This window comes from Populus nigra, chromosome 4, assembly GCF_951802175.1.
Source record: "Populus nigra chromosome 4, ddPopNigr1.1, whole genome shotgun sequence".
Taxonomy (NCBI): Eukaryota; Viridiplantae; Streptophyta; class Magnoliopsida; order Malpighiales; family Salicaceae; genus Populus; species Populus nigra.
The window spans coordinates 7,653,246-7,672,325 of NC_084855.1; the positions used below are offsets into that span (position 1 = coordinate 7,653,246).

General features: G+C 34.0%; 1 protein-coding gene across 2 annotated transcripts; it reads left to right on the top strand.

Annotated features, from left to right (window-relative positions):
* The first annotated feature begins 6,629 nt into the window (after positions 1-6,629).
* LOC133691501 (rho GTPase-activating protein REN1) lies at positions 6,630-19,037 on the top strand. Of its 2 annotated transcripts, none has more exons than XM_062112034.1 (23): positions 6,630-6,964; positions 7,045-7,125; positions 7,288-7,324; positions 7,850-7,926; positions 7,999-8,069; positions 8,176-8,254; positions 8,819-8,954; positions 9,415-9,534; positions 10,409-10,486; positions 10,804-10,859; positions 10,965-11,034; positions 11,881-11,965; positions 12,240-12,483; positions 13,235-13,438; positions 13,738-14,049; positions 14,259-14,308; positions 15,644-15,704; positions 15,794-15,877; positions 16,648-16,761; positions 16,841-17,010; positions 17,296-17,359; positions 17,887-17,994; positions 18,223-19,037. In XM_062112034.1, exons 1-23 carry the CDS (start codon positions 6,932-6,934, stop codon positions 18,619-18,621), a joined length of 2,733 nt encoding a protein of 910 aa, XP_061968018.1. In that variant the 5' UTR covers positions 6,630-6,931; the 3' UTR covers positions 18,622-19,037. The 2 variants fall into 2 exon arrangements, with proteins under 2 accessions (XP_061968018.1, XP_061968019.1); XM_062112035.1 differs by having other exon boundaries at positions 6,631-6,964; positions 13,744-14,049.
* The last annotated feature ends 43 nt before the right edge of the window (positions 19,038-19,080 follow it).

Below are 19,080 nucleotides of genomic sequence, written 5' to 3' on the forward strand. Positions count from 1 at the left end.
GTATAGTGTTTAATTTAAAATTGATTTTATTTTACACATTTGGATTTTGGTGAGGTAACGTTAGGTTTTTGGTTCCGTGGATCAGAGGAGTTTTTTTTCCCAATTGGACGGCTCACGTGATGTTCTCGTTTTACACGACACATACTTATAATGCAAAGAGTAAAGGACACCACCAGCACATTGGATACGTTCTTAGTATTGTGAGAAATCAACACATTGGTCGTTTTTCATTTTATCTCTGTTATTTGATGAATTACATTTTATATATTCAGTAAACTTAAAATTTCAACCCTTGTAAAACGATGTTATTACCCTGGTATAAAATTATTTTCTAAGCTATGGTACAGTACTGTTTATTTTTATATTTCAAAAATATTTTTAAGAAGATTTAAATTTTTTTACTTCAAATTAATATTTTTTTAGTACTTTTAGATTATTTTGAAACAGTTGATTTTAAAAATGATTTTTAAAAAATAAAAAATATTATTTTAATATATTTTTAAATAAAAAGTACTTTGAAAATTATTATTATTAAATATAAAAACTATTTTTATTGAGTTTTTTTTTAAATTAATTCAAAAACATCAAAATTATGATCACTAGATGCTAGAATTTGCCCATCCGAGAGCTTTCTCTCTTCTTTATCAGTGAATGTTTTTTTTTCTTTCAAAATACCCATTCAGTGAGTGGGTGGTAAAATATCTCAACCTATAGCACCAAGATTTGTTCACCGTAAAAAGAAAAAAAAAGATTGAAAGAGAAAAGAAAAAACAAGGCATTTTTTGAAATAAAATACTATTAAATTAAGCATAATCAATGATGGTCAATGGACTATTTAAATATCTTTGATGCTATGCAAATTAATTGATTTATTTTGATAAAACACAAGCAGTAAATTATGATTAACTCTTAATACAACATATGCAACAAGTTTAATAATTAATGAATGCCTGTTTTGTGACGTAAAAGAATATTCCTTTCCATTGATTTTAGGTTTTAATGCTGGTAAAGTATGTTTAGAAAATTCATATCGAGATTATGTGTTTTTTAGAATATGATATATATACCATGTTATTTAAATCTAAGTATTTTAATTGACATCCTTTATTCTTTTTAAAAATTATTTGATTTAATTTTTTAAAATAGTAAATAATCTTTTAATTTGTTTATGTAATTTCATAACACTTCAAGGAGGTTTTTGTAATTCACCTTTGAAGTTTTTTCTTTTTAGTTTCTCGTGTATAAGTTATATTTGTGTGATGTGTTCATTTCCACGTGACAACTAAAACTAACCTCCGAGATAGATAAAATAAAATATAAAATAAAATTGATAATCCATGTGAAATATTATTTTATGATTATTATGTTCATATACCTTTCAATTCATTTTATAAAGTTTAGACATTACTATCCTCGGAGTAGGTGCTTCACCGCAGGGTTAGACTTCTAAAAAGAAAAAAAAAAATTCAAGTATTGAAATGGAGTAAACAATAAAGTAAAATATTGATCATGACAAACATTTGATCATGTTAATCAGGGTTGAACCACCCCAATATACTATATCAAACTCATGGCTTAGATAATGTGATTGAAATAAATCAATAAAAAATAAAGAGAATCATAAAGTTTTTTTTTTAAAAAAATAATAATGCTAACTTTTTAAACTCATGATCTAAATTATTGGACCCGGAGCACCTAATTTTAAAAAATCATAAATTTTAATTTATAATCAATGAAATATTGAATGAAGAAATTGAAAAAAATAATAACTATACAATAGAATTTTAAAAAAAAAGAAATTAAAAGAACAAGGATAAAAAATAAAATTAAATAAATAAACAAATTATATAACTGATTAAATAGTGAAATTGAAAAAAATAATAATTTAGCAATAGGATGAGAAAAATTAAAAAGAATAAGGATCAAAATTAACATAAGAGACAAAAAAAATATTGTAATTAAAAGGGAGAATTGAAAAAAAGGATAATTTTTACAAAGGGATAAAAAAAATACAAATTAAAACAATAAGGAATAAATTGGAAAACCTAATACCATTAAACTGAAATTAAAAACCGTTAAAACTTTTACAAAATGACCAATGAAAAAAATTAAAATTAAAAATGAGGACCATGTTATAGAATATAATATTTGATAAATTAGAATTGAATTATAAAATTAAAAATAGATAAAACTTTTATAAAAAGGATCATGTTCAAAAATTAAAAATTCAAAGTACAAGGATTGAAGTTGAAATACCAATAACAAAGAGGATCAAGTTATAATTTTTTAAGAAAAAATAAAAAAGAATGAAAAAAAATATTCATTGACACCAAACCATACTATCACTGGTGACACGCGTCGCACTACTAGAAAGAGAGCACAACAACAATTCAAACTAGACAAAAAAAAAGCATTTTTTGATACCAGAAGACGCTACACATGCTAACATAAAAGTGTTGGTGCCTCCCACGCATCCTTATTATTTATTTATTCAAATATAAAATTGTCCATGAGCTGACTATGTAATTACCAAAAAAACATGGTGAAGAACTGAAAATGCCTTTTGACCTCATACTTAAATTTGTTGACTTTGATGGTATTGTTCTTGTTTTGTTATGTATTTTAATTGTTTATTATTTTTTATATTTATATAAATATTAAATTGCCCCCAACTTAAAATATAATAAAAAAAATCATTTTTAAAATATAAAAATACGCTTCATTCTTGGTTTGATTTTTTTGATTTCAAGGATATTTTAATCATTTCATAGCTTACTCGATATAAAAAAAAAATCTAGTTGTTTTCCATTTTGAAAATGATAAATGATATGTGTAAAAAGGCGTTAACGACCTTAGAAATCAGTGTAAGTTTTTTTTAAATTAAGAGGTAGAAAATCTATTACACTTTTATAGTGATCAATATAAATTTCTCTACCGTTGTGATATTTTTTTTATATCAAATCTTTTTATTTTTTTGGTTTTTCAATTTAAAATATATCATAATAGCAAAAGGCATATTTACAACACCGACACTTTCCAGGCTACAAATTAATTTGAAATCTTAATCTGCAGTAGAATGAGGATGCACTTACTATTAAATATTAAAAAATAAAAGAACACAATAAAATATCTCGTTCACGTAGTGGGTGCACTAGCTAGTAAAATATTAAAAAAATAATAATGTCATGAAATCAACTAGAAAACAAAACTCGCGATGCACTGAGCTAGTTGGCAAGAAAGAACAAAGGTGACGTAATCAGGGAGGCAGTCTTGGCATTCGCGTATCTTGTCATGTTCGGGCTTTATTTCGATCCTGGCGGCCTAAGCTTTTAATGTTGGGTTGGCCATGCTGGCAGCGAAGTAAGCAGTAGCTCTGAAATCTCACAATAAATGGGCTCCCTTTCCTAACTAGAAAACGACCACACTCGATGTCCACGCTTCGCCGCGTGACGCATAAAAAGTCAATTATTACATAAAAAAAACGTGCAAATACCATTTTTCTTTTGCATATGATAAGATATTTAAAATGAGGATAAAAATTTGAAAATGATCATTACGTGTGTTATTAAATGGAAAAAAAAGCCTTGTTCAGATAATTATTTGATAAAAAAAAAATTTCATGCCATCTTCATTCCAACCTCTGCCTAGATCCATGTTAAATGTGAAATAATAGATTTTCAAGGGATTAAATCGAGAAAAACCTAAACTTTTAACACACTGTATTGGCCCGGATTAACACGCAAGATTTGTAACTTGGGTAATGGACATGGATATAATAAGCTAACCAGGTTGGTCAATTCATGTCTTTTTTTTTCTTCATTTATTTTTTTATAGTTGGGTCTTGATTGGATCTTAACCAAATTCAAGAGTTATAAAAGAATTTGAGATGAATTTTAAGAAATAAATAAACTCCGAGGGATGAAACCGAAAAAACATAAGCATAAATAAAGGAGAAAAAAAACCAAGCGGATCTCTTAAATCCGTGTTAAGTTTTTAAATTGATAGCCCGTAAAGAAATTTTAGATCCAGTTTCAACCAGGAATTTTAATTCTCAATCAATTTACGTTGAAATATAAAAAACATCTCAATCTAAGAAAATTGTCAAAATAAATAAAAATTAATAATCAAAAGAATAAAGAGCAAATTTAATATAAAAATAGAATGAAATCAAATGTCGATTGATTAAATTAAAAAATAAATTCAATTAAAAAAAAGATTGAAAACAAAACAAATAATAATAAAAAGAATTGAGATCAAACATGACAAATGAAAAAATTGAAGGATGGTGAATTTTTTTTAAAAAAACTTAATTCTATAAATCCAAAAAAGAAATAAATTAAAGGGTTGCTTTTAAAATTTTAAGGTTCAGACATGAAAATTAAGGAAGATAAAAAAATTATAGAAAAAGAAAAAATTATCAACACCACATCCAGAGATTCGTATGCCATGCGCACTGCCTTAATAATGTAAAGAAGTTTCATACACTCCAATCGATTTTTCATTTAGATAATATTTTATATTTATTAAAGAATTAAATTTACCTCATTCAACTTGATAATAATAATAATAATAAAATCATAAGATGAAAATATAAAAAAAATCATGAATGTTAGTTTAAGATTTTTTTTTATTATAAAAGTAATCAAGCTATTTTACTGTAATTTAAAAAGTGAAGAAAATATAAAAAAACCCTGATTTCCATTTAAAGATACTTGTTTTCAAAGGTAATAGATTAATTTTATCGTGCAGTAAAAAGTGAAAAAAAAAAAAAATCTACCCCACTCAGTTCAATAAAAATTAACAGTTTCAAGAAAAGACCAAACTATCTCAACAACAACAAGATTATTGATTTTTAAAAAAAGTCAAAATGATAATTACACTACAGTGCATGGCTATGCGTGTCCATGGGCATGGTAAATCTACCTTACGTTTTAGCCTCTTTTTTTTTTTTTAATGTTATTGCTCTTGTTATTGCGGGTCCTCTTTGAGCTACCCAGCCTCGATCCCTCATCTCTGCTAAAAGCGCAATTAGCGTTCGCCTCCAGTCAGGCAACTGAGAAAGTAAAAAGAAAAACACCAATGGCCCGTGTGTTTATGGTCCTCTCCAGGGTCGTTAAGAGTAAAAGGCGACAACATCCCTGAATCAAGGGCGATACGTGAATGACGTGGTTTAGGCTTTTTAGCTGGACGGAGCTGGGATCTCGGGACATTACACCAGCGGCGTGATTGTTGTGCATCATGGCCCTTTTCAGCTCCGCTAGAAATTCGGGAGGCTACTAGTGTATCAATATCAACGCCACCAATCACGACACCTCATCTTCCCATGTTAATCATGGACTTTTTTTTCTTCTTGGTTCGAACAGGACAGTATTTGTTTGTCGTGTTTAAAGATTCACACAACGACAGGGGCAGACAAGGTTTTTCCACTCCTCTCTCGTTTCATTTATTTCCCTTCTTTTTCTCAGATCGAAAAAAATCACTGTCCCGTAAAAAAGCACAAGTGCATTTATAAAGGGGTGTTTATGGATGGAGTAAATATTTTTTTTAAAAAAATATTAAAATAATATATACATTTTAAAAAAATTATTTTTAACACCTCTAAAAAAACATTATTTTAAAATAATTAAAAAATATATATATTTTTTCAAAAACTTTAAAACAAAAAAAAACAAACTAGATTTAAGTCAAACCTTTCTATAAATACCGTGTTCCATTCAATCAATGGCAAGCGCTAATTGAAAGAAAATAATCAATTGCAAAATGATAAAAAAACCGAGTGATCTTTACCTCCAGTCCGTAACCCCACAAAGAAGTCTCTGCCCTTGATACTGGACGCTGATCAATCGATCACCAAACAACTGTATACACGCATAACAATCCTAGAAAAAAAAAAGTGAAGATGCATAATGGACGACATAGTACACGAGAGACAGAGAAATTGCTTTGTAGACACGATTTGTGCGGTGCAAAGCATGTCCATGGCACCGACCAATTCAACATGCTGCGAGAATCATTAGGTAGACCTGGAAGAAGAAGAAAAAAAAGAAGAAGGAATGAGCGACATGTTAAAAATCAATGGTAATTTTCCTACCAAGAAACTACTAACTAGATAGTCACATTCAAGAAAAAGGAAGAAGGAAAAACCCACGTAGCTCACATTTATATTTATATTTATATTTAAGGGTGATTATTTTTTATTCAGTTCGGTTTTTATATAAAAAAAATTAAATTAATTTTTTTAAAAACTAAAATTAGTTCAAACTGACCTATTTCAGTTTATTTTTTTTTGTTATTTTTTTATATTATTTAAATTATTATTTGAATCAATAACCAGGATTTGAATTTTTTTTTACATCAAAAAAGAATTTGCTCGGCCAGCATGGAAGCACCGGCAACAAATCTATTGTGTGTGGGTCTATATATATACACACGCACACACGCATGTATGTATGTATGAATATCTCTCGTATTGGTATCCTTTCCGATTTTCCATAATAATATCCCTCCGCCACGTCTCGATGAAAGAGAAAGAGGAAGAAGAAAAGGGGTGACGTGTACAAGCGCAGCATATTAGGAGGGAGACTCCTGCTTGCTCTCTTTTGGACCTCCTCCTTTTTTGCTTTACCAGCGGGTTTCCGTTGGAATTTCATTTCTCTTCTCCCTCCTTAAACATTCCAGAAAAGTAAAAAAAATAAATAAAAAATCGTGAGAAAGAGAGAGAAGAAAATAGAAGGAAAAAAGAAAAACAAAAAAAGAAATCCCCTTCACCCCACCCCACAGGAGGCAACAAAGGACAAGAAAAAACTGAAGTCTCCCTCCGTTCCCTTCTTCACGCTTCTCTCTCCCTCGCTCCTCATTGTATTCCCGTCACCTTTTCAAACATCTAAACAAGGCACATTATGTGATTTTGTGATTCCTGGACGATCAAGTGATGACTAACAACAAAAACACGGAATCTTCCAAGGTTTATTTGCAAAATGATTTCTTACTCTTGTTTTCCTTTTCTTTTAATTCACAACGTGATTCATAATGACGTAAATGTAGGGAGACGGCGGCCCCCCTCCTCCACCTCCACCTCCAGCACCAGGACAACTTGAAAATATGCGTTTTCACGGCGGCAATGCGGTAATTCCCCCCCCTTTCCCACGCTTTTATTTTTCTCAAGACCAAGATCATAATGATTGCTGATCAGGTAGCTTATCTAGATGATATCGATTTTTAGTTTTGGCTTCATGGATCGGAGTCTGTTGCGTCTTTTGTTCTCAAGTATGATAATCTATGTTGCAGATTTTCAAGAGCGGGCCGCTTTTTATTTCATCCAAAGGTGTGTGTTATATTTTTGGTTTTACGAATTTCCTCACGCTTAATTACAAATAGCAAGATATGCATGGAACGGAGACAAAAAATGTTGTTGACTTGTGTTCAATCGACTACAGTTTATGATGATATTCTTTTTTCTGATTTTAGTTTCATCCCAGTTGGAGCTGGCTTGTTTTTGGTTTTTATTTCGATTTTGTAGTTTTATCCTGCTATGCTATTGTACTGTCATAGAAAGAGATAATACATAGAGAGAGAAGATGGGGGTGCGAGTTCTTTAATCTAAAGAGGCATTTCCTAACATACTTGATTAGACACCGCAGATATTACTAAAGAGGCATTTCTTAACATACTTGATTAGACACTGCAGATATTATGTATACAGATAGTAACATTGTCACTTTTTTGAGGATCAAATCAAGAAAACCAAGCCTTTACTTTTGAGAACAACTGTACCGTGAGCATTTGAATGTGCATTTCTGAGGATCTTTGTTCACTCTGGGGCTATATTTTTTAACCCTGTGTTGTACAGGAATTGGATGGACATCCTGGAAGAAAAGGTGGTTTATTCTAACAAGAACATCACTGGTTTTCTTCAGAAGCAATCCGGTTAGTAGTTTTGCATTGGTGCACTGTTTTTTTACCATGTAACCTTCACCCACTGCATTTTTATTTTATCAGAGTGCTATTCCTCAGAAGGGGAGTGAAGTGAACCTGACCCTCGGTGGTATTGACCTCAACAATTCAGGCAGGTTGGCTTGCATTTCAAGTTAGACATTGTTAATCACGCACTCTTCTCATTGTTTTTCACAACTGGAAGTAGTTTACTAACTTCGTGTTTCTTTTGGAACTTCACAGTGTGGTTGTCAAAGCAGATAAAAAGCTCTTGACTGTTCTCTTTCCTGATGGCCGTGATGGACGAGCATTCACTCTCAAGGTGATGTTTTTTTTTGCTTCTTTGTGATCCCTTTTGACATTGCTTTAGATAGCATTTCTGATATGTATTCACGTATAATCTCCTGAGGCTGCAAAAGAGTTAAGCCTAAGTGTATTCACTTGGCTTGAGCTTGATCCAGGTTGTAACTTGGCAAAGAACAAAGATCAAGCTTTCCAGCTTAGTGTCCAGCTTAGTTTGCATTTAATCATTCTGTTTTTTTCCACTATTTGATATGAGAACGCATCAAACTATTTCACCATACTTGATTTCAAGAACACAAGCAGTTCAATCAGTCATTTATGCAGGTCATAATTGTAACTTTATCAGATGACTCTAGGTGACAAGGTCGCAATTTTAATGCCTTTCATAAGCTCTATCCATCCCACTAGTTCTTTATCCTATGCATCCTTATTTTTCCACAATGGATTTAACCTACATAGCTATTCTCAACTTGGAAATCCGATGGGGTTCAGTGAGAATTGGGTGCGCATTTTTGTGCTTTGTTTCGGTCTCTTTTTGCAATCTTGATTACATTTTTGTGGTTGCTTTGTGCTGCTGCCACAGGCTGAAACTTCTGAAGATTTATATGAATGGAAGACTGCTCTTGAGAATGCTCTGGCACAGGCACCTAGCACCTCTCTGGTGATGGGGCAAAATGGTATCTTCCAAGATGATCAGGCTGATGGTTCTTTGGAACAGTGTCAGTATTCATCCTTTCTGGTTGTCATCAGTGTACTTTGTGCTTCTGTGGTGTGGTTTTTGCATCTAAATTTTTGTCTAGCACAGAAAACATAATCACTAGCCGTTGCCTAGATGCATTTAGAAATTACAGTTTTCCTCAGCAACAGTATGATGGAACCACTGAAGATTAGATGGAAAAGGCTTGATGATGGTTTCATGGCCCCTAGTTTTCAACCCTTTTTTTTTTCTTATAAGAAGGAGAGGTACTGGCCTGCATGCCATTTTCTTTAGGTTTTTTGTTATTCCGTGACTTCTTGTTTGTTCTTATTTTCTTTTTTTGCATCATGATTTGTGATGACCAAAAATATGTGAGATTTATAATATTTGGGGCTGGACTTTTTTTTAAAAAAAATTCTGAACTTAAAAACTTTGTTTTTATTTTTCAGATCCATAAGATATTGACATTTTTTTTCCTGTAGTGAAGGATAAGCATCCTGTAAAATCTTTGGTCATTGGCAGACCGATTTTACTTGCTATAGAAGATGTTGATGGATCTCCATCTTTTCTGGAGAAGGCTTTAAGGTTTATAGAAGACCATGGTGGGTTTCCTTTTCCATTATGTTTGTTATTGCCTTTCCTTGTCCACATCTCTGGATCACTTCCTTTTCCTATTACATCAATGGATTCCTTTATCTCGTGGTTGAGAGTTGAGAGATAAAACTGGCAATACCTGGGACAGCATAGTTCCTGTTTTTTTCCTTCTCTGGTACACAAGGATATGATCGTTTATGTTATCAGTAGTGAATTAATTTGCATATGCATATGAATATGATCTAAAGATGTTTGTTTTATCAATAGTGAATTAACCATATGGATGTGATCTCAATGTGATATGGTACTATACCATAGTTCATAGTCTGCACCTTTTCCGTTGCAATTGTAAATAACGAGTCTGAATACCATCTATACTTAATCCGATGCTTGCTTGTGGAATGCTGTAATAGGGCTTTCAATAAGCTACGAGTACTATAATGAATGAGGGAAGTTCTGTGCTGTCTGGCTGGTTGAAACTTGCCCCTTTCAACTCTCATGCACTGATTTTGGTTAGTGTCCTCTTATTAACAGTTTTTTCCCATCACATTTGATGGTGGTGGTACCAAATATGGAAAAAAATATTTAACCTGCTTTGTAAGTTGCAAGTACTTTTCTTCTGGGTTATCTGCTTTTAAACTGTCTCAAAAAATATTCATGAATTGTTAGTTGTGGAGTGAGGAGTGACAAAAGACTACTTTCTTCTAGTGTTACAGGCTATTATGACTTTGAAATGTTTTTTTACCTCAGACCAATATAGTATCTTAATCTTAACATTAATTTTAGAGTTTGGAAGACTTCTTTCTTTATTGGTTACTCATGTAATGATATATTTTTGTTTTTCCTCACTTGTCTGAACTTGATTGACTGAATGATTAACAGGAATAAAGGTGGAAGGCATCTTGCGGCAAGCTGCAGATGTTGATGATGTTGAGCATCGAATAAAGGAATATGAGCAGGGTAAGTTTATTAAGATATCCTTTGTCCTCAGTAAACCTGTACTTTTTGTTTATTACTTTAAAATGCAGGTCGCATGGGTTGTGTCTTTCTCATGTTTCACAATTTAGCTCAATCACACTTTAAAGCTCGGACATACATTTCATTGATTTAAGATTTAACAGTAGCTCACTAAAATTCAAATTATCGAGAAAATATAAGAATCAAAACCCTCTTTACTAATGAAACAGTATAGGCCAGGAAACCAGTTGCGTGGAAATTTCATGGAAATTTCATGTTTTTATTTTTTTAGTTTCAAACTAACGCTTTTGGTGCCTTAGGAACAACCGAGTTCTCTCCGAAGGAGGATGCACATGTCATTGCTGATTGTGTCAAGGTATTTCTCTTTCCAGATGCAATATTAGTATTGATTCCTACAAATAACAAATTGTGCAAGCTGTCTTCATGTTTCTTTAATAAATATCGTCTCCCAACATTACAGTATTTCCTCCGAGAGTTGCCATCATCTCCAGTCCCCACATCATGCTGCAATGCACTGCTTGAAGCATGGCGTAAGTCTGTTCCTGGAGTATGTATTTCATTATCTTCATCTATTCCTGTTCTGCCTTATGTGTTACTTACAATATTTATGCTGAAAACTTGTCAAGTGCATTATGTATTTTTCAATGCCCAACCATTTTATTTCATATAAAATTTATCAGTCACAATCTTTACATCCAGTGATACAGTTTGGTTCACAAAAATTGTTTCTTTCATTACCAAATTTGGAGAGTTTTGGAGACTAAAAAGGTACCGTGACATGTCGGTTGCATTAAACAGAATACAGTACACGTGTAATGCATGTGCATATATATTCCAGCTGTGTTCTTTCTAGTTATCAACGCTATCTTCTTTATGTACATATTTCAGGTATGCGCATTGCATGTGTTGATTATTTAGTGTCCTTTACGTTTACACTTCATTAATCTGGTCATGCTTTTCTCACGATTGGAATTCTTATGCTACCTCTGAAGGAGTTATATGCCTGGATGTTAAACATTGAGAATAATGGTGATTGGTTAGATGTAGTTTAAAATCTATTAGAAGCTTTATTTACTGCTTGTCATCAAAAAACTGGTCTGCAGTAAGTTTTAGAAACAATTTTGTGGATTTATGGCTATGTTACTGACTTGGGTCAAAGATTGAGTCTCTTCCCAATCCCATGGTGTTTGTTGAGACATCCTGAGGATCTGTAGATATGCCGTGTCTGATGAAGTTTGTAATTTTAGTGGGAATTATTCTGTGGAATTTTGCTCAACAATTTTCTTTTGTACCATAGTATTGAATTTTCAGTGGTCTGTGTTATTCAATTTGTTAGCTATCTGATTTTCCATTATTGATGATTCTATAATGTTTAGGAACTGATCGTGGCAGTAGGGTAAATGCCATGCGGGTGGCAGTATGTGAAACGTTCCCAGAGCCAAACCGTCGATTATTGCAGAGGTAGATAAATTCTCTCATACTTTTGACATGTATGTTGGAATTTGACACTTCGGAAAAGAATTATCAGGAGGATTCCAGGATGTAACAAAATATTAATGATATTTGTAGACTGAACTTCATTTTTTAGTCTTGTAGATTTGGAGCATCAAACTATCTCGTTTGTGTTTTCTTTACCCATTTTCTTTCTGGACTGAGGCCTAGATGTTGCTCCTCTGCTCTGCATTTCTTGCATTGATTTTGAATCAGTTTGCTTCATTTTCTTTTTTATGTTCAGAATTCTTCTAATGATGCAAACTGTAGCTTCTCACAAAGCTGTAAACCGAATGAGCACTTCTGCTGTGGCTGCTTGTATGGCACCCTTACTTCTTCGTCCTCTTCTAGCTGGTGACTGTGAAATTGAATCCAATTTTAATGTGGGGGGCGATGGTTCCATTCAGCTTCTGAAAGCAGCAGCTGCAGCTAATCATGCACAAGCCATTGTTATAACATTATTGGAAGAGTATGAAAAAATATTCAGTGTAAGCTGCATGTCTCTGTTGTTGTTTTAACTTGAGTATGACATCGCTTCATGTATTACAGACACTGGATGTTTAAATTAGAAAGTTTTTCTTCCTAATCAGGTGTAAATTGGTTCTGACTAACTAAATATTAACTAGGTTTGAAACACTTTCTGTTTACTTTGGAGCCTAAAATGAACATGAAGTGAACACCTATCATTTGATGGATAACAAAAGTTAAGCTCAACAGTTTTTCCTTTTACCAGTGTTTAAATTAAAAAGTTTTCTTCCTAATCAGGTGTAGACTGGTTCTGACCTAAATATTAACTAGGTTTGAAACACTTTCTGTTTACTTTGGAGCCTAAAATGAACATGAAGTGAACAACAATCATTTGATGGATAACAAAAGTTAAGCTCAACATTATTTTCATTTACTATTATTATTCCATAAGGCATAAAGGCCACTTAACAGCTTTAGTTACTGATGCCTTGGAATCTTTATCATCCTGACCTTTGGTTTTAGCAGAAATTACCCCTGAATTTCATTCTGTCTACTTGAGGAACAAGAATAGCATAAAACTTGGGATGATACGGGAACTTTATAGCTCAACAGAACAAGAAATGATAGGTCATAGAGGCTGTTGTTAAATGTTATTTGATGGTTCCATACATTTGAAGTTGAATGTCTTGGCCATTCTTTCCCCATGCTGTATTTTATACTTCATTTGCTGCTAGTTTTTATTTTATGCTTGAATTTGCATTGCGTCTGCAGGAAGGTTCCATGTCCCCAGGACTGTACTCTGATTCAGATGAATGTGGAAGCGAGGATGAGGAGGTAACTGATGATGATGAGTCTTATGTAGATGATGCAACGGAAGAATCTGATGTATATACAGATGATGATCATGACAATGCATCAAGTGGAACCTGCACTCAGAGCGGTGACTCTTGTGAAGATGATCCGTCTGACCATGAGGTGCATCCATTGGACTTTCTGACCTGCTTTTTTATACAAATTGATGATCTTGTTTAAACCTAGCAATCATCAAACCTTATGCAAGACTATGGATATAAACCTCCTGCATTGCAACTCTGGGCATCTTTTCAATGCTCTTAATGCATATTTGCTGCATCGAATCCTTATAATTTGAATATCTTGTTGTATTGTCATCTATGACTCCGCCTCATTATTGACTTAGTTTCCTTTTGTATTGCTTTTGGTTTGTGAATTGAAATATAAGAACAAGAACTATTCTTATTCTGTGTGCATTAAAGATGCAGGGCAGTGATGATCTTAGTTCTGGTTTCAAGTACCCTGAAGCTGAGGTAGACAATGATTTGAAAGTTGAACAAAAGTTGTCATCACATCCGGTTCAAGCTTCATTGCCTGATACTCTTGATCAAAGCAGCAACAGTTTGGCAATGCTGCCAGATAAGTCAGATGACCTGTCTGTAGATGTTTCTACTGAAACAAGTTTGGAGAATAGGATTGCTGATTATAATGCATCCCCAAATGCTAAAAAACCTACCACTATATCAAATGGACTTGTGCGCGGCAAGCGTCCAACTGTTTGGGGACGTACTGCTGTGAGTGCATGTTATCTAGATTTATGTGTTGGCTTGCCATTTCCTTCAGTCATGCTCCCCAAAATTTAATGTTTTGTGGCTAAATGATTTCTCTTGCGAAAGGGCATTTGACTTTCCACCGTGAATTGTTGTCTCATCATAAAGAATGCTTTTTTGTGCAATATAAGCATTTCTAATCATATTCTTTTTTCCTTTTGGCACGAATTCAGGCAAAGAAGAACCTTTCTATGGAATCCATTGATTACCCTATTGAGGACGAGTAAGTATACATTTCCTCTAAATGGATCATGCTTCTGCTTTCACAAGCATTTTTCTCATGTATTTTTGGTAGCCTTCGTGCATCTCACTCTACTCAAATGTGTGGTCAGCATCCTTAGTACTACCACTGCAGTTGGACATTTTTTCCATTTGTTCTACTCTTTGTAGAAGGGATGAACGTGGACTGTGTTAGACACTACTTTTTGTTAGTTTAGATGATATAGTAGGGGCTAGATGCCCATGTATGTGGGTGTGTTTTAATATCCATGGTAGAAAAATATCCATCACGAGCAAGGCTTTCCACAGCCAGCTGTCACTTTCTGCATGTCTGAGCTAAAAGAGTACAATTACCATTGTATCTCAACTGGATCAAAAATATATCACCAAATTCTGAGGAAATAATTCTAATTAATGTAAAGTTCAGCTCTAGAAAAATATCTCTTATAAAAGTAAGGCTTTTTATAGCCAGTGGCCCCTTTGATATATCTGAACAGAATCAGAAAGTTAGCTGGATCAAATTGATGTCAACGAATTATGTGGAACTAACCTCTAATTGATATACTGGCTTACTATTCATCTGTGTTAGTAATTAGGAGAACTTTGGGTTTGAAGTAGAAGTTCTGTCTAGCACTAGAAAAATTGAATCCCAGTTTATTACCCTCATTCATCTCGAAGAGTGATTGGAGTTCAGAATTCTTAGTGTTAGTGGCCTCATCACCATCGGGCGAGGATTTTGTCTATTCTGTTCAATCAGTTCTTATGCTGACTCTAATTTTGGTATATGGTGAAGATTAGAATGCCCTGCTATGATTACTCTCTAGCTTAAATGCAGCTCTTCCTTCTCTTTTTTCTGTACTTAAATGGTAAAAGATATTATAGCACAAATATTTGTTACATAAATACACACAAGAAACAATGGTGAAACAGTTGTATCTAATCAGAACCTGTGCCACTGTTCTTAGTTGTGTGATTTGTGTAAAAATAATGCTCGTGGTACAGTGCCACCCTACTTTTATTCTTTGAATTTTTTCTTTAGCCAGTTCAACTAGGTAATGCTTGGCAAAAGTGCACTTTTATGCATTGACAATATTAAGGCACGTCACATCTTTGTAATGTCTAGTTCCCATGATTTTTATTATGGCTGTAATATAGCACCATTAATAGAACAATCCATGTATCTTATTTAAATTAAATGATACAGAAACTTTCATAATAGCTTCTGGCATGTTATGTTACATTTTGCTTTTGGAAGTGACATAAAATCTTAGTTTTAGTGTCATGGACTGTTCTTTCTTATCTTCAGCCATGCTGATCATCTGACTTTTTGACTGTTTAGTGTTGAAATCCAGAAGCTGGAGGCAACTAAAATTGAGATGCAAAATATAATTTCTGAAGAGGTAGGGACTTAAATAATGCCTCTTGATGTCAGTATATGGAGATTTCTTTCTTTTTTCACTTTAATAATCTGCTGTATTTTCCTTCATAGGTCAAAGTTAATGCCATTTTGCAAGCCAACTTGGAAAAACAAAAGAAGGCATTTCACGAGTATCGTCTAGCTCTCCAGCAAGATGTATGTTCTATGGAGAAAATTTATTATCCTTTCTATTGTTATTTTGATTCTTCCTTTTTCCTCTGTTCCTCCCCTTTCAAGATGATTCTGTTGGGGGGGGGGGGGGTACTCAAGTCCTTTTCAAGATGGTTTTAGCATATGAAGGCATTAGGAAGTTTTGCAGGAGGAAGCTGTTTCTGAAACCTTTTCATTGGAGATGTCAAGATCACCATAAAATGATCGCTGTTGCATGGTTTTTATTTTTTTTCTATTACAACATTGTGATGCGATGACTATGCCCATGCCTTTTCTTTAATGTTGCAAAAGGTTATAGCTCGGAGAAACTCTCTGAACCCCCAGGAAAGAACCTCCAGGAAACTTTGTTCACTTTTCAGCATGGACGTGAATTCAAAGTCTATATACTCTAACAAATAAATGTAAGATCGTTTTAGACCACAAGAATGATCCGGAAATAGAAGCTGTTGCTTTGACTTTTCTATTATGTCTATTTTTTAAGAACCATGCTGCATACCACGAACGGTAATGACACAAATGGGTCACCAACAGACAGGAGGAGTAAAAAGTCATGAAGTTGCAGTTAATTACAACTATGACTTCGTGTCTGTTCATGACACATTCATGCCATAATTTTTGTCAACTATTTCTTTATTCATTTTTCAGTGCATGTAGATTACAATTCATAGCTGTTTCTGACTCAGTAAACTACAAATACTAGATTGATTGAAAGATTTCTGGGGTTCTTGAAATGAGGACTTTCATTGTATTTACAGGTAGCAAGACTACAAGAACAGCTGCAAAAGGAGAGAGAGAAGAGAAAATTTCTGGAAGCAGGACTTAACACTTCCAAGGGACCCTTGCAAGTTCCAGTCACAATTGATGAAAAAGTCGGCTCACCTCTTCTGTAACTAGTATAATTGGTCTTGATTGTTGCATTGAATTCTTAACTTTATTATCGTGCTACAGATGAAGGCAGAGCTTGAGGAAATAACTCAAGCAGAGGCAGATGTTGCCAATTTGAAGCAGAAGGTTGATGATCTACATGCGCAGCTTAATCAACAGTGTGATGAACGCTCTGGTTCTATGCATGGTTTGGGCAATCAGCCTATGAATGCTTCATTACATAAGGCGAAAGGGTAATTTTTTTTTTTCCATACCTCACATCTGATAAGTATTTAGACATTTTAGCCACCAACATTTGTATACAAAGCCTCATTGGTGCTTCAAATTGATGGATGAAGTATAGAAGAAGCCATCATTTAAAAGAAAAGCCTTTTCCATTTCCTCTTCTTTTTTAAATTTTTTTTGAAGAGGACTGGACAGACAGCAAATGATTTGTGCATGTGATAAAAAGAAAAAAGAAAGGCATGCTTGTACGCGGGTGTGGGTGTGGTGCTGTTGTTAATATTGCCTTCTTGCAGGAATGGTGAAGAGAAGGATGCTGAAGCTACTGCTTCTTCACAATTTGGATGTTCTGCAAGCAAGGTATGCACTTGCAGCAGATGGCTAGACCTATCTTATGAGCTTCACTTTGGCCTGTTAAATCTGTCCATCCCAGCCCCTTGAATATCAATAAAATGTTGCTTGCCTGAACATCTCTTATACTTCTTTCTTTCTATTCTCATGTATAAATGTAGAGGTCAATTTGTCTCTCCAAGTTAGGAATAGATAGACAATTATAAAATTACCGAGTTTACCTTTAAAGCCACTAGGAACCGATACGTGCCATTACATTAATGCCTCTCTTTTTTTCCAAGTTTGCCTCTGTTTCTTGCCTTAATTTTCTGAAACTATAATGGCAAATTTCTTCAGCTGTTAGAGAATCCTGATTAAGTTATGCATGGCAGCCGAAACCTTTTTTTTTTAAGATTGGGATGAGATTTAATAGATTGTGAGAAAATCTATAGTGGGAGCTTCTCAGGATGCCTAATCAACATGTTGACCTTCAGCTCTTCCATTTATTCTCTTTGATAACATGGATTAAGTCAACTATGGAGGGTTCCTTATGGCAGGATACGTGTATGGATGGAGCTGAAACCCAGCAGCTGGATTCAAAACATTGTGGCAACTCCAGACCCATTTCTTCAACCAATTCCAAGAGGTCTGGTGCAAGGAGTGAGGTAGGCCGTTAAGCTTTCTAATTGTGCATGGGCACTCTATGCCAAATCAAATTATTGTCTGTGTTGGGTCTGGTTCGGTGGGTAAATATGCCTAGGAAGTAAACATTCTTTGATTTCTGTGGGAACATATGAAAGTAATTGCTTATTTCAAGGCCTAAAGCATTTTATTTCATAAAAGTAAACAGTATCAGATATATTCATGCCACTTGCCACAACTGTGCCCAATAGGGAATGAATTCCACCACTTCTGCATTGACAAGGTTGACAACCCGGCTCAACTTTCTGAAGGAGCGGCGTAGCCAGATTGCGAATGAACTCCAGAATATGAACAAGGGCCGAGGTTCAGATCTAAAACTCGAGAAGGGCCGAGGTTCAGAAATATATTCGGTTCAAAATCTAGTAAAAGGTAAAGGATTGGAATGTCTGGGAGAAGAAGAGGGGAAACCACTTCAGAATTCTGAAAAATCTACAACATCAGATAGTCAATCACTGCAGGACCTAGATGGTGGACAATATTCGGAAGATCAGCATCTGCGAAGTTTGGAAAGAGGAAAATCTGATGGCCATGTATCCTATAATGCAGGCAGAGGTAAACCTCTGGTGGCTCCGAGGATTAATTCGAGATGATACATGGACTCTAATTTTGTGTCGAGGGGACATAGCTTTGTCCTCAACAATTTGTTTGAGACAGGTATTAGTGATGAGTAATTGGAGAATCTTACGGGATGACAGAGCTGCAAGGTTGATATATGCCCTTGTCGAGACGCTCAAAGTTATGACTTCGCTACAAGTCCATGATGTATACATATAATAACAATTTCCTTGATGCAAGAACTGTCTGTAATTTAGTTATTGAGTTTTGCTGGTTCAGAGATGATTCAGTAGGGGCAGTTTGGTGTTTTTATAAATTTTGAAAGAAAAAAAAAATTAAATTAATTTTTTTTGTTTTCAGATTATACTACCGGTAGTTGACAGTCTTAATCGCTTGTATTGTCAAATGTAATTTTTTATATGGTTGGAATCACTGGGCCTTTTGCTGTTGACCTGGGAAAGCCAAAAGAGGAGCTCAAAATTGTGGTGCGCGTA

Excerpts from the sequence above, each read along its gene's own strand:
- LOC133691501 (XM_062112034.1), top strand. The coding sequence starts at position 6,932 with ATGACTAACAACAAAAACACGGAATCTTCCAAG. Across the intron at positions 13,439-13,737 it reads ATGATCCGTCTGACCATGAG|ATGCAGGGCAGTGATGATCT; the intron begins GTGCATCCATTG and ends TGTGCATTAAAG. Across the intron at positions 15,878-16,647 it reads GTCTAGCTCTCCAGCAAGAT|GTAGCAAGACTACAAGAACA; the intron begins GTATGTTCTATG and ends TTGTATTTACAG.